At 47.4% G+C, this 13874-nt stretch overlaps 1 protein-coding gene across 9 annotated transcripts in view; it reads right to left on the minus strand.

Moving 5' to 3' along the window:
• Nucleotides 1-13874, minus strand: part of SRCIN1 (SRC kinase signaling inhibitor 1) — a 331708-nt gene that overhangs the window by 177017 nt on the left and 140817 nt on the right. For 3 of the 9 annotated variants that reach the window (XM_079949238.1, XM_079949237.1, XM_079949232.1), the window contains exons 1-2: nt 3721-3803; nt 2345-2413 (exon numbers count right to left, since the gene is read on the minus strand). The exons of the other annotated variants lie outside the window; for them this stretch is intronic. In XM_079949238.1, the coding sequence (XP_079805364.1) occupies nt 2345-2413; nt 3721-3778 (127 nt within the window). In that variant the 5' untranslated portion in view covers nt 3779-3803. Of the gene's footprint in view, nt 1-2344; nt 2414-3720; nt 3804-13874 lie in introns of those variants that run through there. 9 annotated transcript variants of the gene reach the window in all.

Here is a 13874-nt window from a genome sequence, read left to right on the forward strand (position 1 = left end):
CTTGCTCAGGATTCCAGCTCTGTGTCAGTCTTCTAGTCCTCAAGGTGCAGCAACCAAAAAAGGCACCCGTATCTGGGCTAAGGAAGAAACAAATTCTGCAAATGATGTAAATCATGAAAAGCTTCTTATGTGGTTTTATGTCCCATTTTACTCCCTCTACTGCTTATAGAGAAGGGCCAAAAAGGTGTGCAATACACTCAAGCCTTGATGACAGCAAGTGTTAAGTCTCCCTGAGTGGTTTTAATTACCACTGCCCAGATTTCTTGTTGCCCAGATTCTTTTGAGGTTATTTTCTGTGCAGCCATAAGGGCTGGAAACTTGTATATTTTGCTTTGAAACGTTGAAGCGAATTGTGTGCCACAGCCCCGATTTGATGCTGGGGCTAACTCCAGGGGAAACAGCAACTAGACTGAAACACATTTAACTATGTGTTGGACTGCAGTCCCCAAAAATATGAAAAATGCACTCCTTCTGAACCTGGTATTTATGCTATCTGTTCACCAAAGCCTTTTCCCAACCCCCATTCTTTATTTCCTTAAAACGTGAAAGGAAAACAGATAAAGCTTGTACAGTACAGGAGCATATGATGCTGCTTTAACATTGAGTCAGACCGGCAATCCATTTAGGTCAGTGTTGCCTCCACTGACTGGCAGCAGCTCTCCAGGATTTCGAGCAGGGGGTTTCTCCCAGCCTAGCCCAGCCTGCCTGGAGATGTCAGGGATTGAACTTGGGACCTTCTGCATGCAAGGCAAATGTTTTTCTTCTGAGCCATGGCCCCTTCCCAGTGGACTGCATCCCCCGTTCAAGGAAAGGAGGGAGGGGAGAGATCTGGATTTTCCAACTCGTGCACCAAAGTGCACTGGAACAAAACAGGCTCTCATTTCATGTCATGCATATTAAACGATTATGATAGGAATGAACTGGGCCTTTGGGCAGAATCTGGATTTTTGGCAGGTGTCCTGCATCTGCTGCTGTGGCTAAATCCTGAAAGTGATTCCGGTGGCGCAACATTAAGGTCATAAATAATCCAGAGGCCTTGAAACCCACCCGCCCCCCCCCAATTTGTTTTTCCCTGATACCGCACCAGACCTCCATATCTTGCCTTTATTTCGCTCCCATTACCCACCCTCTCATGTGGAGCTGTCCACCCCTGCCAACTTCTCTCCCCCCCATCCCCTCCAGCTGCCAAAAGCTCTCAGGTTCCCATCATGCTCCATGAACAATGGCAAGCTGCCCGAGGCTCTGCCCAGCTTACAGACCACCCTCGCCGGGCTCAGCATCTCTCGCGGCAGCTAATGGCCGGGGTTCTGTGCGGAATGCCAGAAGCGATTTGAGCAAGAAAGAGATGGTGGGCTTTTTCCTCTCTCCACAATGCAGCAGAAGCAAAGAGACAGAGAGGAAGTGAGAGAGATGGAGAAGCAAATTAATCCAGCCCCCCACCCCCACTGCCTCCCTTCCCCCATCACTACAGTGGGCTTTAACCACTTTCATGCCAGGGCAGTGCTATGGTCTGCAACAAGAACATCAAGCCTCAAGTTCAAGAGCTTTCAAAGCTTAGGAACCTAGGAAGTTTCCTTAGACTGAGTCAGACCATTGGTCCAACTAGCTCAGCACTGTCTGCACCGACTGGCAGCAGCTTTCCAGGGTTTCGTGCAAGGAACTCAGCCCTACCTGAAGAGTCCAAAGATTGACCACCCACATGCAATGCAGATGTTGCCACTGACCTACGATCCTTCACACCTTATGCTTTTAATGTGAACTTGTACCGTGAATGCTATAGGCACAGATGCCTAGCCCTGTTAACGGCACGCTTGCTATGCACACAACTCCTGGACTCCCTGCATAGGAAAATCAGTGACACCCCCTTGTCACGTGTGAAGCAGCGCCTACATGAGACCAAGCAAAAAGGGCAATGGCCTACCTGTAAGATTCAGGCCTGCAGGGGTATCCTTTTGCCAACTGCTGCAGCTAGCTGGCTATGCCCCACTGCTGGTTTAGAGAAGGCAAGCTCGGTGGCAGTGAGAAGGAGTCAGGCGGTGCCTCTCATTCTGTCCCACCAGGTTCTGGTCCCAAACGGCCATTTTGTTCCAGGGGAAGGGTGTTGCCTAGCAACCGACTACCCCAAGGAAAGCCAGGTGGCTCCTCACACCCTGCCTAGAACCAAACAGCCAACCAGGCTCAAAATTTGTGGCAGCGATGGCTGGATGAGTGGTTCAGATTCAGAAAGCGAAGTTTTGTCTGGGGTGTGGCATAGAGGGAGGCAGGAGAACCCCGAGATTACAGGCACCAGGGCCTCCGTTTGTTCAGAGGGACAAACTGGGCTAATGAAAAACATTTCCCTTACCCTTTGTATAATTCAGGAGGAGCTCCAAGCAAGCTGGAACGATGCCACTCCAACCAGGTAGTTTCCAAGCTGCAGACCAAGAAGAAAAAGAAAGGGCTTGCCTCACACGCACAGGAGCTCCTCAAGCCAGAATCAGAAGAGAAGGCAAAGCAATGCCAAGATAAAATCCTTCTAGGAAGGGAGCTGCATTGGAGGGCTTCACTGGAGCAAGTGAAGGATTAAAGCTCTTCTGTACTGACCCATCCATTCGCTCTCCTTTTACCTGCAGCTGAAGGCTTCTTGCCTGTTCTCTGGAAGACACACCTGAGGATGCTAACCAGGTACAAGGCCGTAGCCCCTTTTCCTCAGAAAAATGTGAGGCAGGAAAAGTGTGGCCTTTGCAAGAGGTTTTTTTAAAAAAGAAAAGAAAACAGTGGCGAATCCTCTCCGAAAAGCAATCTTGAAAAACCTTGCTAGGTACGTAGCACGGCTGCTGGTGCCTCGCCGGACGACACCAAGATGGGGAGGGGTCCCAGGCTGGACATGACTGCAGGCTCGCTCAGATCACACCCACCCTATTGGGCGCTCGCCCGAGGATTATCGGAAAAGAGAATCGCTCAAACACAGTTTATTACTGCAGTTCCATAAATCTTCATGAAGGCAAAGTGAGACAGGCAGCTGGGCCGTGAAAGGAAGCAACAGCACTCAGCAGAGCATGAAAAATAGTGAGTGAGTGAGAGAGAGAGAGAGAGAGAGAGAGAGAGAGAGAGAGAGAGCGATCATCTAGAAATGAATAGGGGGGGGAGACCTGCTATAGGTGAAGAAATTGCATTTAGGTGGACAAGGGATGACAGAAAGGAAGAAAAATAAGTGCAAAAGCTCTCAGAGTGATGAGAATCTTCCACATCCAGGCATGGATGAGAGGAGGGAGAGAGGCATGCTCCTGTTTCCCAGGAACTGCTGCAGCTGTCAAGACGTGAGTCTTTCCACTCTGCATGCGCAGTGCCTGAGGAAGAGGCAAGCCATTCGTTGGCTCGCTGGAGTTTCCCCGATACGGAGATAACCCCTTCCGCTCCACGCTGCTAGTGAATCCAGAGCCTCCCCCTTGCCCCCCCTCCACACTCCAGGACTAAAGGCAGCTGTGCTCCATAGACCAGGGCAGAGTTTAAACCAGGGCTCAGTCCTCACACTTGCTTACAAGCAACTGGGGAGGTGGGGGCAGGGGCGGTTTCACTTTAAGAGGAGGCAATGATGGGTTGAATGGCAACTCTGATGAAGGGAAGTCAAAGGAATCGGGCATGTTTAGCACAAAGAAACTGCATCACCACCACATTAGATCACTGCATTACATAATATAAGAAGGGAAAACACACATGCCACACAGAAGGGCTGTTTACCCTTTTGACTGAAGACAGGTGTCAACACAGGCAGCTGAGCACACCAGTGCTGGAACATGAGCCATGCCAGGATAGGGAACAAAAGCTAGCTGGAACTTTGGGACAGGCCCATAAGTGGGCCAATGAGGAGGCGGTGGGAGTTCTGGTCCAAAGCCTGGTTCCAATCAGGGTGACAAGGAGGAAGGACAACAGGAGCTAAGATCAGAGGTAACTGAGAGTAGTGCTCTTCAACATAGGGTTCCTGGAGGTTGTGAAGACTACAACTCTTATCACCTGGCCATTGGCTAAGCTGACTTGATGGGAACTGTAGTCCAATGATAGCTGGAGACTGCAATGTTGAAGAGCACTGGTCTAGAGTCAATTGCAGGCTAGTAAAAAGTATCTAGGCACAGCTTCCAGCACCACGGCCAGCGACCAGGTAGTCTGTACAAGGAGCAGGGAAAACACAGAGCAGGTGGTTCTGAATTTCAGCCCACTTGAATGGCTGCTCAGGGAAAGATCCAGAGCAAAACAGTTTCTTTGGGGTGGGTGGGGAGAAGAATTAATAGACTGTGTGGAGCCATCCTAGAGCCAAGATAGCTCAATATTTTCCTCCCCCTTCATGGCTATAAGTGGCTCAACCAGCAGGGGGCACCACCACAGAAACCAGAAGGCCACTAGTTCAACTCCCCATCAAAAGGAGACGGAGGAAGGGCTTTAAAAACTACAGGCTTAGTTGAACCATTTCCCCATGAAAACATAGCACAATCTGCAATTTGTTAGAATCAGCATAACAGCAATCCAACACAGGCTCCCTGAAAAAACAACCCCCCTCAATCCTGTTCTAGAGTACATGCTTTCTACGTGTGCAGCATTGACAGCTAAGACCAAGAGGCCTTACACTTCATGTAAATAGAGTGTGCCCTAAATCCGCCCCCTCCCCGTAAAAACAAAACAAAACACTGCAATGTTTCACATTTGATCTGGAGAGATTTAACAGCATAAAAATGGATGCAGAAAAGGTTACCCGAGGGCGGAAAGTTTGAGAACCACTTAATTGAGACATAAAGAAAGCCCGTAATAACAAACAACAGAAGTTACACTAAAGGCAGAATTATATTCATACAGAATTGCCCACCACCACCACAGTAAATTAAATTGCTTTGAACAAAATCATGGCAGATCTTGGCAGCTGTCACGGCAGAACAAGCTGCCCTGTTAGTCACAGCCAAGTCCAGATTATCTGACAATTAACAAAACGTCTATCATTATTACAAGCATTATATGTGCAGAACAGCGTTCTTCAGTGTTGGGTTCCCCAGATGTTGGGCTGCAACTCCCATAATCTCTTACCACTGGCTCAGCTGGCTGGAGATGATGGAAACTGTAGAGCAACAGCACCAGGGAGTCCAAGATGGAAAAACGCTGGCACGGAGGAAGAGCTTGTATATTGCAAGAAGTCCTGGTGGGTGCAGTCCATCTCTGTGTGCACAGAAACCCCATGTGTGAACAAGCCACCCAGGGTCTGTGGTAGAGGGAAGTTTTGCCATCATCACAACCATCTCCCCCTGGCACATTTTATCTTGTAAGAATTGATAGTAGCCATTTATTTGTATGACAGAAAGCAAGATAATATGCTTGGGGACACTGTTCAGGATATACCAGTGGCTCCCAGTTATTGAGAATCAAACCTGCAAGTTTACCTGTGAGATCGCTTTATTCTGTATCAGCCCACTGTTTCGATCTGCAAGACTGGCCCTGTTACAGGTGCCACATAATACCCATTCTGTGTTTGTAAGAATCTGATATTCTAGTGCCCGGGTATGTAGAATGTTTACATGTGTTTTAATCTATTTTTAGCTTGTTGTTGGTTTTAATTATTAATTAAATCAGAAGCCACACTTTGGAAACAGAACATTTCGGAAGTCGAAAGGACTTCTGGAACGAATTCTGTTTGACTTGCAAGGTACAATTGTAGTGCTCTTCTTACTGGTTCTCTTGCAGTGGATATAAAAGCAGGCCATGAGCAGCATTCCACTAAGTTTTACTCAGAGAAGACCTACTAATGGACCTAAGTGAATCATGTTCATTAATTTCAGTGGGTCTGCTCTGCATAAAACTTAGCTGAATACCACCAAAGGATCTATGTGAAGCCCTGCCCCTTGACCACAGTAAATCCTGATTCCTACGGTCAAGTGCCTGGCACCACAACAAACAATCCCCACACTTTCCCCAGCCTAAATTCATAACCACAGGGGCTAGAAACTTGCAGGTTAAAAAAGAAAATGAACTCTGCTCTGATACCAAACTCTATGCTTAAGTAATACAGCTGCAGAATCAGCCAGTACTAAATTCTGTGCTTCCACATCACTTGCGCAGGATAAGCATTAGCCTCCTTGGAAGCCCTACCCACAGCAAAGTCGAGCCTGCTTCTCTGTCTGCTGCGAGGAAAAGGTCAGGGCCCTGAAGGCAGCAATGGGGTTTCAATTTGCTCGGAGGGAAACCTGTCAGCTCTGCGTGCCTTCCTCTGCGTGACAAAGGCAAGCAGGGAGAGAGGGAAGGGGACGCAGGGTGGGGATGGCAAACAAACCCAACCACCCAAAAACAATAAACAGCCAAGCAAGCAGCCCTGAAGGCATCGCTCTAAGTCACTTTGTCTCTCTCACTCAGGGGTCTGCAGGTGGGAAGAGCTGGTTACAGCCCAGCCTGGGGTGGAAGGACAGTTCACTGTGAAGCTATGGTTGGAATGGGCAAAGGGTTAGCCTCCACGCAATTCTATGTTCATGCTTGGGTTTTACAAATGCTTATTGGGCTCTAACTGTGATATTATTACGAGGTATGTGGACAGTGTTAGAAACAGAGATATGAAAGCTTGGAGCTAAATGGCACCTTAAACTTAAGTTATGGGCACAACAATGGAATATCTAGGTGCGATTTTATATAACAAGAATACAAAGCTGAAAATGAATGAACTGCAGCTAAAATATTATGTTCAGTTTTCACATGGTCTAGTCTTTCCCTTCCCCATCCCCATAATATTCTTAAGACTGGGATGCGGGTGTCGCTATGGTCTAAACCACTGAGCCTCTTGGGTTTGCTGATCAGAAGGTTGGCGGTTCGAATCCCTGCGACGGAGTGAGCTCCCATTGCTCTGTCCCAGCTCCTGCCAACCTAGCAGTTCGAAAGCATGCCAATTCAAGTAGATAAATAGGTACTGCTGCGGCAGGAAGGTAAACGGTGTTTCCATGCGCTCTGGCACTCGTCACGGTCCTCCATGCGCCAGTCGAGGTTTAGTCATGCTGGCCACATGACCTGGAAAGCTGTCTGTGGACAAATGCTGGCTCCCTCGGCCTGAAAGCGAGATGAGCGCCGCAACCCCATACTCACCTTTGATTGGACTTAACCGTCCAGGGGTCCTTTACCTTACCTTAATATTCTTAATATCCAGTCTTCAGAGAGTTGCTGGAAGTGGGGAGGCAGAAAAAAGTCCTCCTTTCCTTCCACTCTGAAGTTTTAATCTGAAATCTTAGCCATGGTACTGCGCCCAGAGCTCAGAAACTGCTCGTGCTAATGAAATTCCCTGTTGCAAAATGCACCTAGAACAATGGGAGTTTCTAATACAGTGGTAACTTGGGTTACATACGCTTCAGGTTACATACGCTTCAGGTTACAGACTCTGCTAACCCAGAAATAGTGCTTCAGGTTTAGAACTTTGTTTCAGGATAAGAACAGAAATCGCGTGGTGGCGGTGCAGCGGCAGCGCGAGGCCCCATTACCTAAAGTGGTGCTTCAGGTTAAGAACAGTTTCAGGTTAAGAACGGACCTCTGGAATGAATTAAGTACTTAACCTGAGGTACCACTGTACTGGGTTCAAAATGACAGAGGCAGGCATTCTGCACAGTCTTTTACCACATACATCAAAACATCTAGACCTCACACCAAACTCACCTATGAATGGGCTTTCTAACATAGAAGCATCGGCATAGCCAGGGCGGCAAGCGGGCAGCTGCCCCCCCATCAAGTAAACAAATAAAAATACTTAACTTAAAGTAAGTAGAAATTGTAGAAAGATTTTGCCAGATTTTTCTGAGCACTTGGGGTCAAAAGAAAGTAATTCAAAACAATTGTTGTTCAGACATTTCATTCCAAATCGGCTAGAAAGAGCCAGACAGGGGATGATGACATGTGGGTATCTTGCCCCCCCCCCCCCAATATAAATCCGGGCTAAGCCCATATATAGAATATAGCTTCAATGTGTTGCATGCCTATTCCTTTCCAAGAACCACCCCCCCCAAAAAAAAAAAATTAGTGAAACTGGGGGTGGCAGAGGGAGAGAGATATTAAGCATGTAATTTATTCCAGCAGAGAACAAGGCAAGCCAAATACGCGAGGGAAAACAAGGGTGTGTAAATTCTCCCTTTGCACACTTGCACTGGCTACAGCTTGGAAGGAGGATTTGAAGTAGCGGTCAGAAAAATGTGGCTACGCTTGCAAAACATATGTGAGTGTGTGCATGTTTGTACATATACAGACACGCATTGATTTATCTGTTTACCTGGATAACAAATAGCAACCCCCCAGCCATTTTGCTTTACGTCGGAAATGGATCGGGCAGCTTTTTCTCTTGGCCCTGGGAAAGAGGCTCCTTGCAAAAGAACTCACATGTACGTAGTCTATGCCAAGCAGCAGAGCAAAAGACAGGGAGACAGGTACAGCAACAACAACAGGGGTGAAACAAGGATTGTAGGAAATAGAAGCCCGCACAGAGCAAGCTGTCAGATGCTGGAGCAAAGACACTGAGCTGACGAGATAAGAAGACCGCAGCTGGGCATGGTCAGAGGTGTGCTGTTGTTTTTCTCCACCACAGATCAAAACCGTGCCAGAAAGCTGTTCACGTGAATGGGAAATAGGGAGGATCTTGCCTTGCCAGATGAGCTTACCAAAACGTACAAAGAATTGGGTTGAGGGAATCAAGGAGGAGCTCACACCATCCTCCAGTCACTGGGATGCAGGGCCGGCCCTACCATTTGGCAGAGTGAGGCAGCTGCCCCAGCAAGCAGCTGCTGAGGGCCAGGGAGCGGACAAAGTGGTGTGTGTTGTGCGGTCTGCTCTACCATGTACCCCTGAAGCTGGACTGTTGTTCTCAGATGCAGAAGAGGATGCTGCCTGGTTGTCCAGCTCCCTTTTTCTGTCTACATGGGAGCTCTCGGCTGAGTCTCCTCCCTCATCATCAGCAAAGCTCTGCTCCCAAGGCACAGTAAGCAATATGGTCATTCGATTGCTGGGTCTTAGAAAATGGGCCATACCTCTTTTGACTTTATCAGTTCAATTAGTCTGGAGTATTTCTACAACAGACTATTTTTGCCTGGGGGCTCTTTGGGATTTTGTTTTAGCGATACGGCTGGCAAGAATGAAGCAGCATTGAGGAAGCCTCTCAATACAACTAATAAAGTGGAACAATGTGTGGACAGTCCAGTATAAATCTGCCACTAAGGCACTATTATTGCATCAATGACATGTTGCAGAGCACACGTAAAAATCCCACCAATCTGGAGAGCCCCTTAACTTAAGGTTGCTGGATCTTTATTTACAGAGGTTTCTCCAGCAGTGCCTTCACCAGCTGCTCTGCCTAAGGTTCTCTCTGCCTTGGCCCACTCTTTAATTAAAGAATTGTCACATTTTCAACTTCACTTCCTCTAAGAAGCTCAGAGCAGCAGCATCGCTTCATACCAAGCCCATTACACCAAAGGGTAGTAAGTAGCCTGGTCACTGAGTGTCAGAGGTGACACTTATGCGATACACCACACTGGTTCTTCGTTACTTTTAAATGGGGACCATGAAGGAAGCTGCAAGTGAAGGCACTGAGCGATGCACATGCATTTGTGAATCAGCCCTCACCTTGATTGATTGAATGAATTTTGCAATGGCAGCCATCAGTTTAAAAGAGTGTGTGTGTGTGCTGTAGATCCGCTCCCTTGCTATTGCCTTCCTTTCTGATTAACTGCAGCTGTGCAATCCAAACACGACGTCAGCGCACTGCCCGGCGCATGTCACCCACCGAGCCATTTGCCTGACTATGTGCTGATGGCTGTGGATTTTCAAGGAAGCAATTGACTTGTCTTTAGCATTTGCTTCAGTGTTTTATTTTGTTTTTTAAAATCCAACCTCTAAACTGGTGTGGAAAGCCGATGTTCCCTAGCCAAGCAAGGATGCATGCATGAGTCTAAAGTGCAACGATGCCCAGGGGGAGATTTCTTCAGCAATGTGCTCAGAGAGAGCTCCGCATTTCTCTGAGCTACATTTCCCCCCAATTTTTCCTTCTTCAAAGCCTTTTTGCTGCATGACAATGCAAGGCCAGTCACAGTAGGCAGGCCCTTTGCTAGCCACCCAAAGGTGCCTACCTCCACTGTCCACTTAAAACAGCAGTGGGGAACCCTTCTTAGATAGAGGGCTGCATTTGCCTGTGGGCAACCTGTGTGCCAGTAGTGGGCGGGGGCAAGAGGCTAATGTGGGCGGAGCAATGGGTGGGACTTTTATCTTTGTACAGTAGTCTACAGCCACACAAAATTTAGAGGTTTTGATAGATTTACACACACACCATCTTTCCCTTCTGCAACCAATCAAGCCAGAGGCAAAATCACATTCCACTCAAGCAAAAACACAAAAGGAGGCTTGTGGAGAATGTTCAGTGGGGGGGGGGGATTTAGGGAACAGGTGTGACCTGGTGAGAATCCTGAGGGCTAAACAGAGAGGCCCACAGCCTTGAGGTACCCTACCTATACTTTCCTCCATAGAATCACAGAAGAGTTGGAAGGGCCATTTAGTCCAACCCCCTGCAAAGCAGGAATCTTTCATCCAATGTGGAGCTTGAACCCACAACCCTGAGATTAACAGTCTCATACTCTACTAACTTGGGTGGCACTGTGGGTTAAACCACAGAGCCTAGAAGGACTTGCCGATCAGAAGGTCAGCGGTTCGAATCCCCACGACGGGGTGAGCTCCCGTTGCTCGGTCGCTGCTCCTGCCAACCTAGAAGTTTGAAAGCACATCAAAGTGCAAGTAGATAAATAGGTACCGCTCCGGCAGGAAGGTAAACGGCGTTTCCGTGCGCTGCTCTGGTTCGCCAGAAGCGGCTTAGTCATGCTGGCCACATGACCCGGAAACTGTACACCAGCTCCCTTGGCCAATAAAGCGAGATGAGCGCCACAACCTCATAGTCGTCCGCGACTAGACCTAATGGTCAGGGGTCCCTTTACCCTTTACCTTACTCTACCAACTATCTCCAGAACTAATTCTTAACCTAGTTCCCCTCCAGATTGGAGTTGTGGGGTGTTTTGCAGGCATATTCTGCAGCAAGCACTTAGTGTAATAATAGTGCATTCGAGTCAACATAGCCAATGGTCAGGAAATATGGGAGTTGGCATCCAACAGCACTCAAAGGACATTGACTATCCCTGTTTTAGATCACAGCTCCGGTCATCCCTGACCATTGGTCATTCCAGTTGGGGCTGGTGGAAACTGGTCCAAAACACCAGGTTGGGAAAGACTGGGGTAGATGGACAAATGGTCTGTCCTGGTACAAGGCAGCTCATGTGTTCAATTATTTCCATCTATGTTTCAGAATTCCCATCTAATATTCTACTCCAAGGTGCTGGCTGGGTAGCAGACCTAGTTTGAATGTATTCCTTTGCTTTACTCTTGCCACAAACCACATCACATGAGTCCTTCAACCTCAAAGCTTCCCTCGAAGCTTTCCAGTGTTATAAGTAGTGATGCTTGCAGGCTTTGTTTCATCCAAACTGATTCCCAGATGGATACAGACAAGCACACACAATTTTCCCAAGCTAATACACACATTGGAAAACAAAGTGATTGCCCAGCTTTTGCACTTCATCAAAGTTTGTGGTACAGTTCTCAACTCCTAAGCCCAAAATGAGTATAAAATTGTGTACTATAGGATAATATGCACATTACAGAGTAACATGTACAAAAAAGATGAATGCAAAAATAATGAGAAGGGTTTGTGTATTTTGTTTTGATCGTATATTGATGCAAAAAACTGTTTGCTAGGACAGACTTATGAATGAACACATGTGAAACTGCCCTAGACTGTAAACAGACCATCTGTCAATCCCTCGATACCAGACAGATCACAGCTATTCCCAATGCACAAATGAGAAACTGAGGGCACAGGAAAGACCTCCTATATCGTGACAGTCAGTACGTCTTGAACTCAGATCCCTTAGATTCCAGTCTAGGTCCCTATCCACCAGACAACGCTTGCTACAAGATCCACAGCTGTTAGGTATGCCAGAGGGGCAGAAGTAGTACTAAACACCCGTATTTAGTGTTCATATCTGCTGAACCTTCCCATCTTCCACAAGCTGCAGTTTACCATCCAGACAGATGTATTTATTCATGCATGCACGTTTGCAAATAAAAAATCCCAACAAATAATGGTGGCACAGTGGCAGAACACATGTGTTGCATATGGAAAGCCCAAGCTTCAGCCCCCAGGCGTCTTTATTTATTTGTTCAATTAATTAATCAAGACATTTCTATACTGCTTAATTATTCTCGTTTCTAAGCAGTACACATATAAACAATCCACAGAAAATGGGACAATGGAAACATAAAAATGCACCATAAAACCAAACGCCACCTTAAAATGACTGCTGGAGCGGGGAAGCCTAAGGTAAGAGTCGCCTGCTGCATCGAGCAAATGGCCCATCTAGTCCTGCTCTCACAACTGCCAACCAGATATCTGTGGGATGCCCACAAGCGCTGCTTATGTTTTCTGGATGCCCCATGATCATGTTATAAAGTAGCTGTGTTCTACGTTATAAATCTAGCAGTGCTGGAACACAGGAGTTGCTTCATTTTGTTTTGCAATGTATTTCTTATCAATAAAACATTTGCTGTGGAGCAAGCAATTTTTTATTCTGCAACTGTGACCCAGAGAAAAAACATTAGAGAACCACTGAGCCAGAGAGAGCTGGTGTTCTGACTCAGCATCAGGTAGGCACCTATGTCCACATGTATCCACAGGCCAAATCCCAGCCTCCCATAACCCCCTATTTTTACACAACCTTTGGAAAGCCTGCCCTTGGGGTCACAACTGCAATTATTCTCCCACAGGCCCCCTTCTTCGCACACCTCGGCTGCCTCAGTTTCCCCCCGCAGCTGATCCTTGTAGAAAGATCCCCACAATACGCATAAAGAAACCGCCTCTACACATCTCCCAAGACCAATATGAACCGGACTAACAGCACGCCGGCGGCGGTTAGAGACCTCGCCCCCGCCACCCAAAAAAAGAAATGCCACGTGACAAACACACAGAGGCGCTCACACTCATCTCTCCCCATATGCTGAAACCAAATTAAATGCGGTTTAACTAATCACTTGGCATTTAAAGCAACACGCTGTCTCTGTCAAGTTAAATCCAAGGAGACAGATCGCGTTTGCTTTTAGCTGTTTATGTTAATTAAATATGGAACCCAGCTTCATTATTAAAACATGTTATTTCCCACGCCTTGCCACCGCTCCCCACTGCCCTGCAAACACATCAAACTTGGTAGATGCAGCAAGCCTTGTTTTGCTGGGCCCCCGAATCTGCCCTTTCGGGGAATCTGTCAACACTTTAACAGAGCTGCCACATGAATCCAGTGGAGGAGGGAGCTGGATCTACTGGCACAGAATCACAGGATTGCAGAGCTGGACTGGGCAGAGGAAGAGGAATGGTGGAGGCCGCCTCCCCAGCCTAACCCTTCCAGAGAAGAGGAAGACAGTATAGATTTGCAACAGTGGTTTGTGGGATGTCACAGCTCAGTAGCTGAAGAGGGGGAAAGCTGGGAAATAATGGGAGAGGAGCAGGAAGAAGAAGCAGCACCAGGGGAGAAACAGCTGACAGACTCAGTGTCTTCAGAAAGCATTCCAGGTAAGGCATTGAAAGTAGGAGAGCAGAGAGCTCAGAGGCAGAAGGCACAGGTCAGCCGCTGTAGGGATGACATAAAATAGGAGAGACAGAGGGGGTGGGATTTTACTTGGCACAAAGCCATTACTCCAAGAGGCAGCATTTCTAAGCCTCTCTCTGTGAATATTGAATAAAAGACATTGGTAAGAGTTTTCCTTGTCTATTCCTGGCTGCCTACTGTGGGGAGATCAGATTCCCTGAT

Source organism: Podarcis cretensis (assembly GCF_951804945.1).
Source record: "Podarcis cretensis genome assembly, chromosome: 13".
NCBI classification, from domain to species: Eukaryota; Metazoa; Chordata; class Lepidosauria; order Squamata; family Lacertidae; genus Podarcis; species Podarcis cretensis.